General features: G+C 45.3%; 1 protein-coding gene across 1 annotated transcript in view; it reads right to left on the reverse strand.

Annotated features, from left to right (window-relative positions):
• Nucleotides 1-23,117, reverse strand: part of SPG11 (SPG11 vesicle trafficking associated, spatacsin) — a 123,978-nt gene that overhangs the window by 72,265 nt on the left and 28,596 nt on the right. The window contains 6 exon segments of the mRNA XM_073618255.1: nucleotides 3,857-3,963; nucleotides 10,452-10,655; nucleotides 15,721-15,928; nucleotides 20,253-20,413; nucleotides 20,502-20,629; nucleotides 20,711-20,782. Of these exon segments, the coding sequence (XP_073474356.1) occupies nucleotides 3,857-3,963; nucleotides 10,452-10,655; nucleotides 15,721-15,928; nucleotides 20,253-20,413; nucleotides 20,502-20,629; nucleotides 20,711-20,782 (880 nt within the window).

Genomic DNA, 23,117 nt, shown 5'->3' on the forward strand with positions numbered 1-23,117 from the left:
GTTGTTAGATGGAGGAAGGATAAGAGGAAAGTTTTCAGGGATCGCCTAAAAGTTGATACATTTGGAGACAGTCTGACAGATTGGGGTAGGGAATTCCAGAGGATAGGCGAGGCTCGGGAGAAGTCCTGGAGGCGGATATGGGAGGAGGTGATGAGGGAGCTAGAGAGCAGGAGGTCTTGGGAGGAACGGAGATGGCAATTAGGTTGGTATTTTGAGACTAGGTTAGTGATGTAGCTGGGGGCAGAGTTGTGGATGGCTTTGTAACTTATTGTTAGTATTTTGAATTTAATTCGTTGGGTGAGTGGCAGCCAATGGAGGGATTGGCAGAGAGGGGTAGCAGACACTGAGCGGTTTGTAAGGTGGATGAGTCTGGCAGTCGCATTCATGATGGACTGAAGGGGGGAGGAGTCAATTTAAAGGTAAGCCAATGAGGAGTGAGTTGCAGTAGTCAAGGCGAGAGATGACCAGGGAGTGAATCAGGAGCTTTGTGGTTTCATTGGTTAGGAAGGGACGTAGTTTAGAGATGTTGGGGAGGTTGAGGCGGCAAGCTTTGGAAAGTGATTGGATGTGGGGCTGAAAGGAGAGTTCAGAATCTAGGATAACACCTAGCACCCTGACATGTGGGGACGGGTGGATGGTTTTGCCATTGCTCTTCACAGAGAAGTCAGGGGAAGAGGCACGTGGGGGAGGAAATATTATAAGCTCAGTTTTGGACAAGTTGAGTTTGAGGAAGTGGTGTGACATCCATACAGATATGTTGGTTAGTAAGTTAGTGATGCGTGAGGAGACTGATGGAGTGAGTTGAGGGGTGGAGAGATAGATTTGTGTGTCATCAGCATAGAAATGATATTGAAAGCCGTGAGAGGCTATCAGCTGACCCAGGGAAGAGATGTAGATTGAAAATAAGAGGTCCAAGAACAGAACCTTGGGGGACCCCGACGGAGAAGGGAAGAGGAGTGGAGGAAGTAGAATTGTAAGTGACATTGAAGGTGCGTTGGGATAGGTAGGATGAGAGCCACTGAAGAGCATAGTCACGGAGACCGAGGGAGTAAAGTTTTTTGAGGAGGAGGGGGTGGTCAACCATGTCAAAGGCAGCTGAAAGGTCCAGAAGTAGGAGTACAGAATAGTGTCCATTGGTTTTTGCAGTTAGTAGGTCATTTGTGAGTTTTAAAAGAGCAGTTTCTGTGGAGTGTTGAGGGCGAAATCCAGATTGAAGGGGATCAAGAAGGTTGTTTTTAATGAGGTGGTCACTCAGTTGGTTGTAAACCAGGCGTTCAAGGAGTTTAGAGGAAAAGGGGAGCAAGGAGATTGGGCGTAGGGTGTTAAGATTGGTAGGGTCCAAGGACGGCTTTTTGAGTATGGGGGTGACCAGTGCATGTTTTAGAGCGTCGGGGAAGATGCCAGAGGTGAGGGAGAGATTGAAGATGTGGGTTAGAGAGTGTAGGATGGGGTCAGAGGGCGACCGTAGCATTTGAGAGGGAATAGGGTCCAGGGGACAGGTGGTTAGGTGGACGATAGAAAGGAGTTTAGCAACTTCATCTGTAGTAGTAGATTTGAATAGGGGGAGTGTCAGTTGTACCTGTTGACATGGGGTCTTAGCTGGGGGAGATACCTGTAGAATGGAGATTTCATCGCGGATTGTATCAATCTTGTTTTTGAAGTGATTAGCGATCTCCTGGGCAGTGAGTGAGTCAGTGGGTGGAGGCGGTGGAGGACAAAGTAGAGAGTTAAAGGTAGAGAAAAGTTTACGGGGACTGGATGAGAAGGTGTTAATAAGAGTTGTAAAATAGGTTTGCTTGGCAGTGTGGAGGAAAGAATAGTATTTTTGGAGGGAAGATTTGTATTGGTTGAAGTCTTTGAGAGACTTAGCCTTGTGCCACAGACGCTCAAGAGCGCGACTACGTTTTTTGAGACTTTTGGTGTCATCTGTTTGCCAGGGTTGTAGGGGTCGAGGCCTGATTCTGCGTGTAGTGAGGGGAGCGAGCTTGTCCAGGGTGGAGGACAGAGATTTATTGTAGATGGACATGGCTTGGTTGGGGCAGGACAGGGGGGAGATTTTGTCATAGAGATGGTCAGTAGCAGAATAGAGGAGAGAGGAGTTGAAGTTGCAAAAGTTTCTACGGGTGATGGTTAGGCGATTGGAGGGAAAGGTGGTGGGAGACAGGGGGAGAGAGAAACTAATAAGGTGGTGGTCCGAGAGAGGAAAAGGATTGTTTGGGAAATTGCAAGGAGTGCATAGGTAGGAGAATACAAGGTCAAGCGTGTTGCCATCAGAGTGAGTAGAAGCCTGTACCCATTGCTTCAGGTCAAATGAAGAGGTTAGACTAAGGAGCTTAGAAGTAGCAGGAGTGTTTGTATTAGCAGGGATGTTGAAATCACCGAGAAGGATTGTGGGAATTTCCGAAGAGAGAAAGTAGGGTAGCCAAGCAGAAAACTCATCAAGGAAAGTCGATAATGGTCCAGGGGGCCGGTAGATCACAGCAATTCTTAGGGAAGTAGGAGAGACTAGACGTATACAGTGGGCTTCGAATGATGAGAGTGAAAAAGAGGGAGGAGGGTGAATAACCTGGAAGGTGCTCTGGGGGGATAGGAGGAATCCCACTCCACCTCCCTTGCGTCTATTAGGCCTAGGGGAGTGAGTCCAGTGAAGGCCACCCTGGGAGAGGGAAGCAGGAGAAGGGGTGTCATATTCGTGGAGCAAGGTTTCGGTGAGAGCAAGTAGATTAAAGGAATTAGTGACAAAGAGGTCATGAACAGCAGTGAGTTTGTTGCAGACAGAGCGGGCGTTCCGATAAGTACTGATGGGAGGCACAGATGAGGCTGCACTGATATGCTGCATTGATGGGCACTTATATGGAGGTACTGATGAAGCTGCACTGATAGGTGGCACTGATAGATGGCACTGATGAGGCTGCACTGATACGCTGCATTGATGGGCATTGATGAGCACTTATCAGTGCAGCCTCATCAGTGCCTCCATATAAGTGCTCATCAGTGCCCATCAATGCAGCATATCAGTGCAGCCTCATCAGTGCCGCCCATCAATACCCATCAGTGCCACCTATCAGTGCAGCCTCATCAGTGCCTCCATATAGGTGGCACCGATGGGTATTGATGGGCGGCACTGATATGCTGCATTGATGGGCACTGATGGGCATTGATGAGCACTTATATGGAGGCACTGATGTGGCTGCACTGATAGGTGGCACTGATAGATGGCACTGATGGGCAGCACTGATATCCTGCATTGATGGACACTGATGAGCACTTATATGGAGGCACTGATAGGTGGCACTGATGAGGCTGCACTGATATGCTGAAATGATGGGCAATGATGTGCACTTATATGGAGGCACTAATGAGGCTGCACTGATGAGGTGGCACTGATAAGTACTGACAGGCATCATTGATGGGCACTGATTGGCAGCACTGGTGGGCACTGTTGGAGCTGCACTGATAATCAGAACACTTATGATCAATGCTCTGATTGTCAGTGCAGATGTCCCCTGTGTGTATTTGCCGGTTATCAGCTCTCTTCTCCTCACTTTCAGCGTGAGGAGAGGATTGCTGATATCCGGCAAATCCTATTTACATTGAGACACAGCTGATCACTTGGTAAAGAGCCACCGTGATTGTCTCTTCACACACTGCTGATGTGTGCCGCAGGGGGCACGAGCAAAGGGGGGGGGGGACATCGTATGATGCCCTTCTGGCAAAGTGTAGCCGGGCTCTGTAGCCGTCATCCGGCTATAGCTCGGTCGCAAAGGAGTTAAAGCATAGCAAACACATAACAGAAGCAATTATGATCACAGCCGCTGTGATTAGGTGGTAAGCAAAGTACCTGAAGTCCACTTACCGTTTGGATCAGCACTGACTTGTCGAATGTGCACCATAAAACCAAACCAGGGGTGGGCCTCATGTAACGACGTATCGGACAGAGCAGAGCAATTCTCTGGTTGTAAACTGTTAGCAAAGACAGAACTGTATTAGAGACTTCAGAGAACGCATGTGTGATGTGTGCGATGAATCAAAGGCAACTCACTATGAAAATGACAGCAATTGGGGGAAGGAAGCCATGTATTGCCAGCTCGATGACTCCTGTGGTCATGTGTGGGAGTGACATCATCACAGCCTGGCCAATCAAGTGACTGAAGGAGTCCAAACATGGAAGGAAGGCCAGGAGAAGATGGAAGCACCACATGACAGCCAAGAGCACCGACAGCATAGGAGGGGAATGCTTAGCGGGTAAGTCTGCCAGTCTGTGCTAATATTACAAAGAGGTTTCATTCCGCTTGAAAGGAATTCAATCAATTTGTGAAAAGCGCTGGCATGCTATGAGCTAAGCCCAACATGGTGCATGCCACCTCATGGACTTGCCTCTTAAATTTACATTTTTTTTTGGAGCTCCAAGATGATAGCTATCACTACACTTCTCAGACACAGCTGCCCAGCACTCCCTTCACATTCACAGGAGCCTTTGTATTTTGTGAATGGGATTCACATAACACAAAGTGCTCTGTGATGGGGCAGAAGGAGGTGAGGGGCAGGCACAGCGGCTGCACATGACTCTACAGCTGCTGGAGACCAGAAGGTCCAGCATCCCGAGCCCCGGAAGTAGGAGCTATGCTCCTGGTGATCCGTAAAAATGTAAAAGTATGTAAGAACGTAAAAATGTTGATTGTACTCTATTTAAAAAAAACAAAAAAACGTCAATAGTAAATGAAATAGATAAGTCAACAAAGTGGCATACACCTCGCTGGACTCTTTGTTTCCCTGCAAAGGTAAAGCATAATGTGCTGCTATGCATCGCACAGTAGCCCATTATGTGTCACTTACCTGACACAGCAGCCTCCGATGTCACCGCTGTCCCCTCTTCCATGAAGCGTCCATTTTCCTTCCGGGTATCGTGGCTCCGGCGCTGTGATTGGCCGGAGCCGCGATGACGTCACTGCGGGAGCTGCCACTAACGGCACGATTGCCGTTAGAAACGACACGCTCAGTGCACCTGCGCGCCGTTGTCTACGGCGCATGTGCCGTAGACATCGGTGCCTGTCTTTTGGAAATATCTCGTAAACCATGTAGGTTTAGGAGATATTTCTTGCACCTACAGGTAAGCCTTAATCTAGGCTCACCTGTAGGTAAAAGTGGTCTGTAAGGGTTTACAACCACTTTAACCCCCGACTTATCCGACACAAAGTGCAAAGTGACTGAATTGCTGGAGTTCATCTTTAATTGCAACATTTGGTGCGTTTCTCTCATTCTAATTACCTACTATTGTTTTCAGCTAGATTGTACACTCATATGGACGGGGTTTTCTCCTCTACTGTACTGTACGCTATTGCTTGTTGTTATTGTTATTTTGCTTCTATGTTACATTTGTGCTATACAGCTGTATTTACTTGTCACTGGAAAACATTCTATGTATAGTAATATCTGTATTATCCACCCTTACCTTTTCTTTTACAATGTATAAATTAACCAGAGTAAGGGCAAAATATGGCAACTACAGTGCCTTGAAATTTTCCACATTTTATGATGTTACAACCCAAAACGTAAATGTATTTTATTGGAATTTTATGAGATAGACCAACACAAAGTGGCTCATAATTGTGAAGTGGAAGGAAAATGATAAATGGTTTTAAACATTATTTACAAATAAATATGTGAAAAGTGTGTGGGCGGGGGGGGGGCATTTGTATTCAGCCCCCTTTACTCTGATACCCCTAACTATAATCTAGTGGAACCAATTGCCTTCAGAAGTCACCTAATTAGTAAATAGAGTCCACCTGTGTGTAATTTAATCTCAGCATAAATACAGCTGTTCTGTGAAGCCCTCAGAAGTTTGGCCAAGGAACACACCAGACAGGTCAGGGATAAAGTTGTGGAGAAGTATAAAGCAGGGTTAGGTTCTAAAAAAATCTCCCAAGCTTTGAACATCTCATGGAGCTCTGTTCAATCCATCATAGGAAAATGGAAAGAGTATGGCACAACTGCAAACCTACCAAGACATGGCCGTCCACCTAAACTGACCGGCCGGGCAAGGAGAGCATTCATCAGAGAAGAGCCAAGAGGTCCATGGTAACTCTGGAGGAGCTGCAGAGATCCACAGCTCAGGTGGGAGAATCTGTCCACAGGACAACTATTAGTCGTGTTCTCCACAAATCTGCCCTTTATGGAAGAGTGACAAGAAGAAAGACATTGGTGAAAGAAAGTCATAAGAAGTCCTGTTTGTAGTTTGTGAGAAGCCATGTGGAGGACACAGCAAACATGTGGAAGAAGGTGATCTGGTCAGAGGAGACCAAAACTGAACGTTTTGGCCAAAAAGCAAAACGCTATGTGTGGGGGGAAAACTAACACTGCACATCACCCTGAACACACCGTCCCCACCGTGAAACACGGTGGTGGCAGCATCATGTGGTGGGGATGCTTTTCTTCAGCAGGGACAGGGAAGCTGGTGAGAGTTGATGGGAAGATGGATGGAGCCAAATACAGGACACTCTAATGCCCCGTACACACGATCGGACATTCCGACAACAAAACCGTGGATTTTTTTCCGAAGGATGTTGGCTCAAACTTGTCTTGTATACACACGGTCACACAAATGTTGTTGGAAATTCAGAACGTCCAGAACACGGTGACGTACAACACGTACGACGAGCCAAGAAAAAGGAAGTTCAATAGCCAGTGCGGCTCTTCAGCTTGATTCCGAGCATGCGTGAGCTTTTGTGCGATGGACTTTTGTATACACGATTGGAATTTCCAACGAGTGAAGTTGGAGGAAAATTTGAGAACCTGCTCTCAAACATTTGTGGCCGGAAATTCTGACAGAAAATGTTCAATGGAGCATACACACAATCGGACTTTCCGACAACAAGCTCACATCGAACATTTCCGTGTGTACGCGGCATTAGAAGAAAACCTGTTAGAGTCTGCAAAAGACTTGAGACTGGGGCGGAGGTTCACCTTCCAGCAGGACAACGACCCGAAACATCCAGCCAGAGCTACAATGGAATGGTTTAGATCAAAGCATATTCATGTGTTAGAATGGCCCAGTCACAGTCCAGACCTAAATCCCATTGAGAATCTGTGGCAAGACTTGAAAATTGCTGTTCACAGACGCTCTCCATCCAATCTGACAGAGCTTGAGATATTTTACAAAGAAGAATGGGCAAAAATGTCCTCTCTAGATGTGCAAAGCTGGTAGAGACATCCCCAAAAAGACTTGCAGCTGTAATTACAGAGAAAGGGGGTTCTACAAAGTATTGACTCCGGGGGGCGCCATACAAATGTCCCCCCCACACTTTTCACATATTTATTTGTATCATTTATCATTTTCCTTCCACTTCACAATTATGTGCCACTTTGTGTTGGTCTATCACATAAAATCCCAATAAATACATTTAAGTTTTTGGGTGTAACATGACAAAATGTGGAAAATGACAAGGGGTATGAATACTTTTTCAAGGCACTGTATATGCACTGCAGCCGAAAGTGAAGAACATCATAAAGCTACATCCATACAGGTCTACACTTCCAGTACAGCCAACCAGGGATAATATCATGACTATAGAGCAAGGGTCTCCAAACTGCGGCCCACGGGCTGGATGTGGCCCTTTGCATGCCTTTATCCGGGGCACTATTCCCATCACTTATACGAATGATGGGGTACTATTCCTATCACTGAACACTAATGATGGGGTACTATTCCTCCCATTGACACCAACAATGGGCACTATTCTTTCCATTAACAGCAATGATGGGACACTATTCCTCCCACTGCCACCAACGGGGCACTATTCCTCCCACTGACACCAATAATGGGGCACTATTCCTCCCACTGATACCAATGATGGGGCACTATTCCTCCCACTGATACCAATGATGGGACACTATTCCTCCCACTGATACCAATGATGGGGCACTTTTCCTCCCACTGACAGCAATGATGTAATTTTTTTACTCCCACTGACCACCAAGCCTATGGCATTTTCTACTCCCACTGGTCACAGCCCCCCCCCCCCCCCCCCCGAAGTTTGAAAGGCAGTAAACTGGCCCTTTGTTTCCAAAGTCTGGAGACCCCCCCTATACAGTTACTATGCACTTTATTAGCCAGGTCCTTGACAGTCACTGGAAAAAAAAGGGAGGGATTTACTTTTTCATATCCCACTAAAACAGGAAATACTCAGATATAAATCTATTTCCTGCCACTGATCTCCTGGTTTGATCCTGTTTCAATACAACACTTTAACATTTTATTGAATTCAAATTGTAAATCATGTTAAAGTATAATGGAAAGAAAAACTTTTTTTTAGTTTTGGATAGAGTGGAGAGGGTTAGAGCCCCTGCCAGTTATTATTCTCTATTTGTCCTGTTTACCATTATCATTGAAAGTAAACAGGGACGTGCAGTCAGGGGAGGCAGGGCCTCACCTGCCATGAACATTAAAAAAAAAGAGCTTTGAGGGTTGTAGTTCGGTGACCTGGGGTCACAGGGGGGGTATGTAGCCTAAGTCCTACCCAACCACTGGTAAAAAAAATGTGGGGCTCCTACGACCTATGGTTTCTGGAGATACGGGGCTCCATGTGCAGCCTGTCAGAAGATAAATACAGAGAGGCCAGTTTAAATACAAGCCGGCACACTCTATTAGCAGCAGACTGAGAGGATGAGCTCACAGTGCCTCTCCTCACTTCTAGTCAGAGGCACTGAGCTCAATGGACAGCTTGGAGTCTTGGACCAATAGTAAAGTACCATTGGTCCTAGTGTCAGGGCTGGGCCCAGCCCTTCCTTCTCTGAGCTGGCCGCTCAGCTGTCGGCTAATTGCCAGCTCCTATCTCTCCACGGTGACTCACCTGTTGATGATATCCTGCTTACTTAAGCTGTCCAGCCCAGATGATCTCTGCCTTCACCTTGGTCATATCTCTAGAGACGCTCTCCTGTGTTCCTGTAAAAGACTTCCTTGGCTGACATTTCCTCTAGCTCCAGATCCTGCTTGCTCTTCTACTACGCTGTTCTCTGGCTCCCCGACGTTTTGGCCTTTCTGACTATCTGTTCCGGTTCTGGCTATGCTTTGACTACGTTTACTCTGTTTACCTTTTTTTTATTATTATTAAACAAGTGTGATTTAACTGTACTTCTGTCTCAGTCTGATTCATGGTTTCTGACACCCAGCTGTCCAATAAAAATGCTGCAGTGGAGGCACGCCTCACACTGCAGTGTCATAGAAGGGGGTGTGTCTAAAAGACAAATACTCCCTTCCAGCCCAGCCCTCTTATCTACAAGGAAAAAACATGTGTTTATGTGTATAAGATTTACCCACAATCCCATGGTTTTTGCACACAGTTAAGAGGAAGAATGAGAATCTGCTGCTGCTGAAAAGGTACGAGCTAAATCATATATGTATATGTTATATGTTATAAGATAATAATTTATTATTTATCTATTTACTGTGAAATTACTGGTTGGAAGTTATAACTTCAAACTTCAGTAATTTGTTCATTAAGCCGCCTGCTTGAGTACAGATTTTGAAAATATAGTAAATTACCTTAAAAACAATATATAATAACTATTTGTATATTACTTATGGTAATTAAGCCCTTGCCACCCCAGGCCAATGCTGACACTTCTCTCCTACATGTAGAAATCATAATTTTTTTGCTAGAAAATTACTCGGAACCCCCAAACATCATATATTGTTTTAGCAGGCACCCAAGGGAATAAAATGGCGGTCGTTGCAACTTTTTATGTCACACGGTATTTGCGCAGCAATTTTTTTAAACGCGTTTTTTGGGGAAAAAAAACTTTTTCATGAATAAAAAGAAAAACAGCAATGTTTTTTGTATACTGTGAAAGATGATGTTACGCCGAGTAATTGGATACCTAACATGTCACGCTTTAAAATTGCGCACACTTGTGGAATGGCGCCAAACTTCAGTACTTATAAATCTCCATAGGAGACGCATTAAACATGCTCTACAGGTTACATGTTTAGAGCTACAGAGGAGGTCTAGTGCTAGAATTATCGCTCTCGCTCTAACGATCGCGGCGTATGTAACCTGTGTGTATCTGGCTCTGACACTATCCAGTGCCTCACCAGCCTCTCACCTCACCGCACGTCCCTGAAAGTAAAAGAAAATCCCAAATTTTGGGTTGTCCCCAGAAAAGTAATAGAGGGGGGATCTTGCAATGGGGAAACTAGCTCTGATAACCTGGGGGGGGGTCCCCAAGGAATTCCCTTAATTTGGAAGAATATTCTCTCACTTCCTATTTGGCTATGGGACAGGAGGTGAATGGAAATCTCCGCAATGGGACACAGATGGTGAAAAAAAAAAAAACTGACAGGGGTAATAACCCTTCCTTGCTCTATCCAAAATTAAAAAAAAAAAAAGTTTTGCCTCTAGTTCTACTTTAAGTAAGCCTTTAGAATAGAGTAATAATAATAGATCAGCTGATACCTGTGATGGTCTAGGTAGGGGTACAGCAGGTGTTGGAGGCCACGCTCAACACACATCACCACAAAGCGATTGTGAAAGTCTGGAAATTGTGTAGTGATGCTCTCCATGGGAGAATCGGCTGGCGGCATCAGCATGCAATTAACAACAAGTCTCTGCATCAAAGACTCAAAATCATTCAGCTCAGAAGGGACAAAAATGTTCATTCTGAAAAATAAAGACATCTATTTCAATAAATGAGCACAAACCATGTTAGAATTCGGTGTGTGTATATATATATATATATATATATATATATATATATATATATATATATATATATATATATATACACACACACAGTATCTCACAAAAGTAAGTACACCCCTCACATTTTTGTAAATCTTTTCTTCTATCTTTTCATGTGACAACACTGAAGAAATGACACTTGTCTACAATGTAAAGTAGTGAGTGTACAGCTTGTATAACAGTGTAAATTTGCTGTCCCCTCAAAATAACTCAACACACAACCATTAATGTCTAAACCGCTGGCAAACAAAAGTGAGTACACCCCTAAGTGAAAATGTCCAAATTGGGCCCAAAGTGTCAATATTTTGTGTGGCCACCATTATTTTCCAGCACTGCCTTAACCCTCTTCGGCATGGAGGTCACCAGAGCTTCACAGGTTGTCACTGGAGTCCTCTTCCCCTCCTACATGACGACATCACGGAGCTGGTGGATGTTAGAGATCTTGCGCTCCTCCACCTTCCGTTTGAGGATGTCCCACAGATGATCAATAGGGTTTAGGTCTGGAGACATGCTTGGCCAGTCCATCACCTTTACCCTCAGCTTCTTTAGCAAGGCAGTGGTCGTCTTGGAGGTGTGTTTGGGGTCGTTATGTTGGAATACTGCCCTGCGGTCCAGTCTCTGAAGGGAGGGGATCATGCTCTGCTTCAGTATGTCACAATACATGTTGGCATTCATGGTTCCCTCAATGATCTGTAGCTCCCCAGTGCCGGCAGCACACATGCAGCCCCAGACCATGACACTCCCACCACCATGCTTGACTGTAGACAAGACACACTTGTCTTTGTCCTCCTCTCCTGGTTGCCCCCACACACGCTTGTCACCATCTGAACCAAATAAGTTTATCTTGGTGTCATCAGACCACAGGACATGGTTCCAGTAATCCATGTCCTTAGTCTGCTTGTCTTCAGAAAAATGTTTGCAGGCTTTCTTGTGCATCATCTTTAGAAGAGTCTTCCTTCGGGGACGACAGCCATGCAGACCAATTTGATGCAGTGTGCGGCGTATGGTCTGAGCACTGACAGGCTGACCCCCCCACCCCTACAACCTCTGCAGCAATGCTGGCAGCACTCATACGTCTATTTCCCAAAGACAACCTCTGGATATGACGCTGAGCACGTGACCTCAACTTCTTTGGTGGACCATGGCGAGGCCTGTTCTGAGTGGAACCTGTCCTGTTATACCGCTGTATGGTCTTGGCCACCGAGCTGCAGCTCAGTTTCAGGGTCTTGGCAATGTTCTTATAGCCTAGGCCATCTTTATGTAGAGCAACAATTCTTTTTTTTTCAGATCCTCAGAGTTCTTTGCCATGAGGTGCCATATTGAACTTCCAGTGACCAGTATGAGAGAGTAAGAGCGATAACACCAAATTTAACACACCTGCTCCCCATTCACACCTGAGACCTTGTAACACTATTGAGTCACATGACACCGAGGAGGGAAAATGGCTAATTGGCCCCAATTTGGACATTTTCACTTAGGGGTGTACTGACTTTGGTTGCCAGCGGTTTAGACATTAATGGCTGTGTGTTGAGTTATTTTGAGGGGCCAGCAAATTTACACTGTTATACAAGCTGTACACTCACTACTTTACATTGTAGACAAGTGTCATTTCTTCAGTGTTGTCACATGAAAAGATAGAATAAAAGATTTACAAAAAAAATGTGAGGGGTGTACTCACTTTTGTGAGATACTGTATATAATACTGTGCAAAAGTTTTAGGCAGGTGTGATGGTGTAAATGAAGAATGCTTTCAGAAATGGACGTGCTCATAGTTTATTATGATCAATTAACAAAATGTAAAGTAAATGAATAGAAGAGAAATCCAAATCAAATCAATATTTGGGATGACTCAGTTTTGCCTTCAAACCAGCAACAGTTCTTCTAGGTAGACTTACACACAGCTGAGGAACTCGGTAGGTAGGTTGTTCTCTGTACATCTTGGAGAACTAAGCACAGATCTTCTGTGGATGTCGGCTGCCTCCAATCCTTCTGTCTCTTCCTGTCATCCCAGACAGACTTCATGATGTTAAGATGTGGGGGCCAAACCATCACTTCCAGGACTCCTTGATCTTCTTAATGACATTGGCCGTATGTTTGGTTGTGCTGCTGCAGAATAAATTTGGGGCCAACTACAAACCTCCCTTATGGTATGGCATGATGGGTAAGTATCTGTCTGTATTTCTCATCAATGAGGACACTATTGATCCTGATTGAATCTCCAACTCAATTTGTAGAAAAGCAGCCCCAAACTTGCAAGGAACCTCCACCGTGCTTTACAGTTGCCTGCAGACACTCATTATTGTATCGCTCTCTAGGCCTTCACCAACAAACTGCCTCCTGATACAGCCAAATATTTCACATATTGACTCATCAGCCCAGAGCACTTTCTGCCATTTTTCTGCCCCCCCAGGTCTTATGTTTTCCTGTACAGTTGAGTCGCTTAGCTTTGTTTCCACATTGGAGGCTTTTGGCCGCAATTCTTCCATTAAGACCACTTCTGGTCAGACTTCTCCAGACAGTAGATGGGTGTGCCTGGGTCCCACTGGTTTCCGTCAGTTCTGTGCTGATGGCGCTGGTGGACATCTTCTGATGTGGAAGGGAAGTAAGCATGATGTGTCTTTCATCTGCTGCATTAAGTTTCCTTGGGTGACCACTGCATCTACGGTCCTCAACATTGCCCCTTTTTTTGTGCTTCTTCAGAGAGGCTTGAACAGCACAGCTTGAATCCCCAGTCTGCTTTGAAATCTTTGTCTGGGAGAGACCTTGCTGATGCAGTACCATGTGTCTTGTTGCTGTGCTCAGTCTTACCATGGTGTCACCTTAGCAGCAGACTTTGGCTGTTCCTCACCCAGTTTTAAGTCTCCTACACAGCTGCTTTTGTTTCGGTTAATGACTGTGTTTGAATCTTCATATGAAATTGATGATCATGAGCCCCTGTGTGGTAAAATGTGTTAATCATACACCTGACTCCAATCCTACAAAATTCCTGACTTTGTGCAAGTGTACAAAGTGTGCAAGTGTAAGAACTGATGCAGGTTTGAAGGCATTTGGTTTGGATTTGGATTTTTCTTCTGTTTGCTCACTTTGCATTTTGTAAAATGATAAAAATAAACAATTAAAATACAGTTGTGCTCATAAGTTTACATACCCTGGCAGAATTTATGATTTTTTGACCATTTTTCAGAGAATATGAATGATAACACAAAAACTTTTCTTTCACCCATGGTTAGTGTTTGGCTGGAGCCATTTATTATCAATCAACTGTATTTACTCTTTTTAAATGATAATGACAACAGAAACTAGCCAAATGACCCTGATCAAAAGTTTACACACCCCAGTTCTTAATACCGTGTATTGCCCCCTTTAACATCAATGATGGCTTGAAGTCTTTTGTGGTATTTGTGGATGAGGCTCTTTATCTTCTCAGATGGTAAAGCTGCGCATTCCTCTTGGCAAAAAGCTTCCCGTTCCTGTAAATTCTTGGGCTGTCTTAAATGAACTGCATGTTTGAGATCTCCCCAGAGTGGCTCAATAATATTGAGGTCAGGAGACTGAGATGGCCACTCCAGAACCTTCACTTTATTCTGCTGTGGTCAATGACAGGTGGACTTGGCCTTGTGTTTTGGATCATTGTCATGTTGGATTGTCCAAGTATGTCCCATGCGCAGCTTTCTGGCTGATGAATGGAAATGTTCCTCCAGTATTTTTTTTATAACATACTGCATTCATCTTGCCATCAATTTTGACCAAATTTCATGTGCCTTTTGTAGCTCACACATCCCCAAAACATCAGCGATCCACCTCCACAGTAGTAGTTTCACAGTAGGAATGGTGGACCTTTCATCATAGGCCTTGTTGACTCCTCTCCAAATAAAGCATTTATGGTTGTGGCCAAAAAGCTCAATTTTGGTCTCATCATTCCAAATGACTTTATGCCAGAAGGCTTGAGGTTTGTCTCTGTACTGTTTGACGTATTATAATTGGGATACTTTGTGGCATTTGTGTAGCAATGGCTTTCTTCTGGCGACTCGACCATGCAGCCCATCTTTCTTCAAGTGCTTCCTTTTTGTGCATCTTGAAACAGCCACACCACATGTTTTCAGAGAGTCCTGTATTTCACCTGAAGTTATTTGTGGGTTTTTCTTTGTATCCTGAACAATTTTCCTGGCAGTTGTGGCTGAAATTTTGGTTGGTCTACCTGACCGTGGTTTGGTTTCAACAGAACCCCCTCATTTTCCACTTCATGATTAGAGTTTGAACACTGCTGATTGTCATTCACAACTCCTTGGATAACTTTTTATATCCCTTTCTTGTTTTATACAGTTCAACTACATTTTCCCACAGATCCTTTGACAATTCTTTTGCTTTCCCCATGACTCGGAATCCAGAAACATCAGTGCAGCACTGGATGAAAGATGCAAGGGTCTGTCAGGAGTCCAGAAACTCATTGACCTTTTATACACACACACTAATTACAAGCAAACAGATCACAGGTGAGGATGGTTACCTTTAATAGCCATTCAAACCCCTTTGTGTCAACTTGTGTGCGTGTTATCAGGCCAAAATCACCAGGGTATGTAAACTTTTGATCAGGGTCATTAGGGTAGTTTCTGTTGTCATTATGATTTAAAATGAGTAAACACAGATGATTGATAATAAATGGCTTCAGCCAAACACTAACCATGAGTGAAAGAAATGTTTTTGTGTTATAATTCATATTCTCTGAAAAATGGCCAAGAAATCATCAATTCTGCCAGGGTATGTAAACTTATGAGCACAACTGTATATATTTTTGAAAGTATGTGAATACAGTTGTGTTGGGTCCATTCCATTATGAATAAATCACCTTTGCTTTTGCACCATCCTTTTTGAATCACACTACATGATGATAAAGGTATGTCTTAATTCTCTTATCAATAATTGAATGATCAATACACAAAGATAATACCCAATGAAAAGATAACAAACACTCTTCCATACACACCTGGCTAACTTGTTCAGAATTCTCTCGCGGGTGTATTTAGTGCATAAAGTGTTCTCATCGATGATGGCTGGGGTTAAGGGAGGCCAGTGTTGGCTGTCCCCAGTTGTCTCAGGATGTCCCATGCTGTCAATCCAAGCTTCAATTCTTGGCCAATCATGCCAGAGAGTCAGATGGCGCCAGAGGATTTTCGGCGAAACAGAAGTCAAGTCTGTGAGACATTTCACAGATACATTTCACTGATTACACATCTTACTGATTATGCCTTAAAAGCATTAATAAAAACATTCATGAAACTGAATATAGACTAACTGCACTGTGAAAATAGTACAGGTGTCCTGAACAGGGGCGTATCATGAAATCAGTGGGCCCATGTGCAAGATAAAAAGTGGACCCTAGGTATTGATAAAAAAAATTTAAAAAATGTGGCGTGTGTAGCGTGCTGTGGCAAAATGTGGGTGTGGCTTAAATTGTGCTAAACGTTGGGCGTGTGTCATGGCCTGGGCTCAGCCCTTCCTCCTCAGAGCTCTGTGCTCAGCTGTCAGTTAATTGTCAGCACTCTTCATTCCACAGTGACTCACCTGGTCTTCATATCCTGCTCGTCAGCTATCCCTGCTGGCTATTTAAACTGCCTGGATCAGATTTCCTGTGCCTTCGCCTGGTCAACATATCCGGATACTCTCTGCTGTATTTTGGGGTTTCCTGTTAAAGACTTTTGCCTGGATGACTTCCCTTCTGGTTCCTGATCCTGTTTACTGCCTCGTTTATGCTGATCTCTGGATTCCTGTTTCACTGGCTTGTTCCGACTACCCGCTCTGGATACCGAACCCTGGCTATGTTTTGACTACGTTTGCTCAGTTTGTGCCATTTTACCATTATATTAAAAAGTTAGATTTTTTACTGCACTTCTGTCTCAGTCTGATTCATGAGTTCCTGACAGCGTGGCTTAAAGGGGTGTGGTTTAATAGAGTCTGAGATGGCTTACAAAGTGCAGAATGTGGTAATGTTGAATAGGGAATGTACAGTGCGGAGTGTAAGGAGGTGGGTAGAATGTGCAGGAGAGGAGTGCCGAGTGTATAGAGGTGAGTAGTATGTGGAGAGGGGTGTGGAGTGTATGGAGGTGGGTATTATGTGCAGAAGAGCAGTGCGAAGTGCATGGCGTTGGGTAGAATATGCAGGAGAGGAGTGCAGAGTGTATGGCGGTGGGTAGAATGTGCAGGAGAGGAGTGCAGAGTGTATGGAGGTGGGTAGAATGTGCAGGAGAGGAGTGCGGAGTGTATGGAGGTGGGTAGTATGTGCAGGAGAGGAGTGCGGAGTGTATGGAGGTGGGTAGTATGTGCAAGAGAGGCGTGCGGAGTGTATGGAGGTGGGTAGAATGTGCAGGAGAGGAGTGCGGATTGTATGGAGGTGGGTAGTATGTGCAGGAGAGGCGTGCGGAGTGTATGGAGGTGGGTAGAATGTGCAGGAGAGGAGTGCAGAGTGTATGGAGGTGGGTAGAATGTGCAGGAGAGGAGTGCAGAGTGTATGGAGGTGGGTAGTATGTGCAGGAGAGGAGTGTGAAGTGTATGGTGGTGAGTAAGATGTGCAGGAGAGGAGTGTGGAGTGTATGGCGGTGGGTAGAATGTGCAGGAGAGGAGTGTGGAGTGTATGGAGGTGGGTAGAATGTGCAGGAGAGGAGTGTGGAGTGTATGGAGGTGGGTAGAATGTGCAGGAGAGGAGTGTGGAGTGTATGGAGGTGGGTAGAATGTGCAGGTGGGGAGTGCGGAAGGTATGGAGGTGGACAGTATGTGCAGGAGAGGAGTGTGAAGTGTATGGTGGTGAGTAAAATGTGCAGGAGAGGAGTGCGGAGTGTATGGCGGTGGGTAGAATGTGCAGGAGAGGAGTGTGAAGTGTATGGCGGTGAGTAGTATGTGCAGGAGAGGAGTGCAAAACTGTATGGCGGTGGGTAGGATGTGCAGGAGAGGAGTGCAGAGTGTATGGAGGTGGGTAGAATGTGCAGGAGAGGAGTGCAGAGTGTATGGAGGTGGGTAGTATGTGCAGGAGAGGAGTGCAGAGTGTATGGAGGTGGGTAGAATGTGCAGGAGAGGAGTGTGAAGTGTATGGTGGTGAGTAAGATGTGCAGGAGAGGAGTGTGGAGTGTATGGCGGTGGGTAGAATGTGCAGGAGAGGAGTGTGGAGTGTATGGAGGTGGGTAGAATGTGCAGGAGAGGAGTGTGGAGTGTATGGAGGTGGGTAGAATGTGCAGGTGGGGAGTGCGGAAGGTATGGAGGTGGACAGTATGTGCAGGAGAGGAGTGTGAAGTGTATGGTGGTGAGTAAAATGTGCAGGAGAGGAGTGCGGAGTGTATGGCGGTGGGTAGAATGTGCAGGAGAGGAGTGTGAAGTGTATGGCGGTGAGTAGTATGTGCAGGAGAGGAGTGCAAAACTGTATGGCGGTGGGTAGGATGTGCAGGAGAGGAGTGTGGAGTGTATGGAGGTGGGTAGAATGTGCAGGTGGGGAGTGCGGAGAGTATGGAGGTGGACAGTATGTGCAGGAGAGGAGTGTGAAGTGTATGGTGGTGAGTAGTATGTGCAGGAGAGGAGTGCGGGGTGTATGGCGGTGGGTAGAATGTGCAGGACAGTGTCAGTAGGGCAGTGGATGGTGTTGGTCGTCTTTTATGTATTCATTTTTTTACAATTTAATTTGTTTTTCATTTTTTTTACAATGCTTTTTGGGGGGGGTTGGGGAAGAGGACAGTGTCGATAGGGTGGGGGATGGTGTCCGTAGTTTTTTATTTTATAATAATTTTTTACAGTTTACTCTTTAAAATTTATTGCCCTGTTGGTGGGCTTTGGTGAGATATCAGGGGTCTAAACAGACCCCTGACATTTCCCCTTTAAGACAGAGGACAGAGAAAGGGACTGAGGACACAGATTCCCCAGTCCCTTTCTCAGCAACCCCAGCATTAAAGATGAATGGACAGGAGACAGAGGCTCCTGTTCATTCATAAACTGAAGCAGAGTTTATTCTGCTCAGTTATCAGAGGACATGTTTTGGGTCATTGTCATGCTGGAAGACCCGTCCACAACCCATCTTCGGTGCTCTGGCTGAGGGAAGAAGGTTCTCTGAGGAAGAAAAATTCTGATATGACCGTAAGAACACCATCCCTACAGTCAAGCACGGAGATAGAAATGGTGATGCTTGGGGGCTTTTTCTCTTATAAAGATACAGGCCGAATTTGCCGCATTGAGGGGCCAATGGAAGGGGCCATGTATTGTAAAATCTTGGATGAGAACCTTCTTCCCTCAGACAGAACACTGAAGATGGGTTGTGGATGGGTCTTCCAGCATGACAATGTCCCAAAACATACCGCCAAGGCAACAAAGGAATGGTTCAAGAAGAAGCACATTAAAGTCATGGAGTGGCCTAGCCAGTCTCCAGACTTTAATCCTATAGAAAATTTATGGAGGGAGATGAAATTTCGAGTTGCCAAGCGACAGCCAAGAAACCTTAAGGATTTAGAGAAGATCTGTAAAGAATTTTGTCATGCCAGTGAACATCTAAATGATTCAGAGAAGGATTGGGAGAAAGTGCTGTGGTCAGATGAGACCAAAATTGAGCTCTTTGGCATTAACTCAACTTGCCGTGTTTGGAGGAAGGAAAATGGTGACTATGACCCGAAGAACACCATCCCTACAGTCAAGCACGGAGGTGGAAACCTTATGCTTTGGGGCTGTTTCTCTGCTAAAGGTACAGGCTGACTTTCCCACATTGAGGGGCCAATGGACGGGGCCATGTATTGTAAAATCTTGGATGACAACCTTCTTCACAATACATGGCCCCATCCATTGGCACCTCAATGCGGCAAAGTCGGCCTGTACCTTTAGCGGAGAAACAGCCCCAAAGCATCATGTTTCCACCTCCATGCTTGACCGTGGAGATGGTGTTCTTACGGTCATAGTCAGCATTTTTCTTCCTCAGAGAACCTTCTTCCCTCAGCCAGAACACTGAAGATGGGTCGTGGATGGGTCTTCCAGCATGACAATGACCCAAAACATACCGCCAAGGCAACAAAGGAGAGGCTCAAGAAGAAGCACATAAAGGTCATGGAGTGGCCTAGTCAGTCTCCAGACCTTAATCCTATAGAAAATTCATGGAGGGAGATGAAACTTCGAGATGCCAAGAGACAGCCGAGAAACCTTTAAGTATTTAGTGAAGATCTGTAAAGAAGAGTGGACCAAAATCCCTCCTGAGATGTGTGCAAACCTGATCACCACCTACAAGAAACGTCTGACCTCTGTGGTGGCCAACAAGGGTTTCTCCACCAACTACTAAGTCGTGTTTTGCTTGGGGATCAAATACTTATTTTACTCACTGAACTGCAACTTAATTTATAGCATTTGGGTTTTTTTTGGGGACTTTTGGTTGATCTTCTGTCTCTATCATATAAAATACACCTATGATAAAAATAGTAGACCCTTCATTTCTTTGTAAGTGGGCAAGCAGTGGATCAAATCATTATTTTCCCCCCACTGTTAATGATATAGCCTACTCACCTTCATTGATCCTCCAGGGCAATAAGATTGATTCTTGAGTCTCTGAGTCCCAGTCCTGGGCCCACTGTAGAAGCAGAACGATCGGTTCATCTTTTACGGAGCTTAATGCATTCTGCAGCGCCTGTTCTGCCGGAGTTAGGTCGCCGGTTTTCCAGGGAGGTCTGCAATAAAAGTCACAGATATCAGCTTTGGTTTTTTTCCCCCCCATCACATCTTTGCACAGCAGAGAGAAATAATAAATAACATTACGTGGGATAAGTCCGGCTTTCTCCTGCAGGAATCGGCACAGCATTGCACAGCTTCTCTATCTGGTACACGGTACGGATCCTTTCTTGCTCCTCTTCCGAAAAGAGTCCTTTTTGCTGCAGCAGGTTTACCTACAAAACAGGAACAGATGAAGGTCAGACAGTGGTGAGGAAGAAGAAAAGTTCACAAGAAAATCCAAAAAAATGACCCACCAGCAGGTCCCGAACGGCAAGGTTAGAGGTGTACATACAGACACGGCGCAGCTCGTCCCACACGGAATATCCCTGGAAGAGAAATCAATGTCTACAATGAGGGAGAGAACACAGATATTATCTAATGCACACCTGTGGCCATAGAACACGCATATATAGTCGTGAGAAAAAGTAAGTACACCCGTGGGCGTTGTTGACCTTTTCAACAAACGCTCACCGGCCGCTTTATTAGGTACACCTGTTCAATTGCTCGGTAACACAAATTGCTAATCAGCCAATCACAAGGCAGCAACTCAATGCATTTAGGTATCTAGATTTGGTGAAGACGACTTTGCTGAAGTTCAAACCGAGCATCAGAATGGGGAAGAAAGGGGGATTTGAGTGACTTTGAACGTGGTAAAATATTTCGTTTTTTGTTCTTTTGATATTTCACATGCATTGAGCACTCTCTAGCACTTTAAGTGATGATTTAAAGAGACAGCGCATCTGTTTTGATAGGAGCAACTACGTGAACAGCAGAGGAGGAGGTATGTAGTATAAGATTGTAAGCTCTAAGGAGCAGGGCCCTCTGATTCCTCCTGTATTAAAGTGTATTGTATTTGTACTGTTTGCCCTCAAGTTGTAAAGCGCAAACTGTTGGCGCTATATAAATCCTGTATAATAATAATAATAATAATAATGTGCTGGGGATGCTACACTCACCGGTCACTTTATTAGGTACACCTGTTCAATTGCTTGATAACACAAATTGCTAATCAGACAATCACTTGGCAGCAACTCAATGTATTTAGACATCTAGATGTGGTGAAGATGACTTGCTGAAGTTCAAACTGAGCATCAGAATGGGGAAGAAAGGGGATTGAAGTGACGTTGAACATGGCACGGTTGTTGGTGGCAGACGGGCCGGTCTGAGTATTTCTGGAATTTTCACACACAACCATCTCTCAGGTTTACAGAGAATGGTGGGAAAAAGAGAAAATATCCAGTGAGCGGCAGTTGTGTGGAGGAAAATGCCTTGTTGATGTCAGAGGAGAATGGGCAGACAAATCTCGTTTTATCCAAGGTATGCAGAATACCATTGTAATGACACCCCAAGTATGAAAGGGGTTAAAGCTGTTTAGGACATTCCATTTCCGAACACAAAGGCAGCTACCGAACCCTCCAATCAGCCGAACAAGAAACCCATACGAATAATTCTTCCCCCCAACTACGAGACGAGGCTCTGTACGGAGGGTCAAACAGGAATCAGACTCTTTTATTAGAACCAGAATACAGTCTTCTATACAGTAGAAGAGGAGGTCCCCCCTCCTGCTCATATTACTCTAACAATACACCTGTAACCAGAAACAGAATTAACATGAACTACTTAACTAATCCCTTAAAGCAGCCGATGTGACTGCTTGCCCTCCTGAGCATTGTTATGATTAATCAGGATTTCACTACAGGTCAGATTTGTTGTCACCGAGCCTCACACATTAGTATAGTGATAGTGATCTCCCCCCTTCCTCAGCCTAGTAGGCAACAAACTATAGTATGAGTAGACTGTCCGGCTCCTACCCAGTTCTAGGGGCCAATGTGATCAGCTCTCTCAACTAACATGTTGAGTTCAGAATCAAACAGACCAAGAATAGTCTTTACATATATCCTGGGAGATATTGTGGATAAATATTACTGTCCCATTTTAAATAAGCTAAGATATATTTTCTCAGTCACCCTGTGCCCAAAAGTGACTCCCGTCACAACCATCTCTGAACATACAACACATCCAACCTTGAAGCAGACAGGCTACAGCAGCAGAAGACCACACCGGGTGTCACTCCTGTCAGCTAATTACAGGAAACTGAGGCTACAATTGGCACAGGATCACCAAAATTGGACAATAGAAGATTGGAAAAACGTTGCCTGGTCTGATGAGTCTGGATTTGAGCTGCGACATTCAGGTGGCGGGGTCAGAATTTGGCGCATGGATCCATCCTGCCTTGTATCACCGGTTCAGGCTGGTGGTGGGGGTGTAATGGTGTGGGGGATGGGGTATCACCGGTTCAGGCTGGTGGTGGGGGTGTAATGGTGTGGGGGATGGGGTATCACCAGTTCAGGCTGGTGGTGGGGGTGTAATGGTGTGGGGGATGGGATATCACCGGTTCAGGCTGGTGGTGGGGGTTTAATGGTGTGGGGGATGGGATATCACCGGTTCAGGCTGGTGGTGGGGGTGTAATGGTGTGGGGGATGGGATATCACCGGTTCAGGCTGGTGGTGGGGGTGTAATGGTGTGGGGGATGGGGTATCACCGGTTCAGGCTGGTGGTGGGGGTGTAATGGTGTGGGGGATGGGGTATCACCGGTTCAGGCTGGTGGTGGGGGTGTAATGGTGTGGGGGGATGGGATATCCCTGGTTCAGGCTGGTGGTG

Source organism: Aquarana catesbeiana, linkage group LG03 (assembly GCF_042186555.1).
Source record: "Aquarana catesbeiana isolate 2022-GZ linkage group LG03, ASM4218655v1, whole genome shotgun sequence".
NCBI classification, from domain to species: Eukaryota; Metazoa; Chordata; class Amphibia; order Anura; family Ranidae; genus Aquarana; species Aquarana catesbeiana.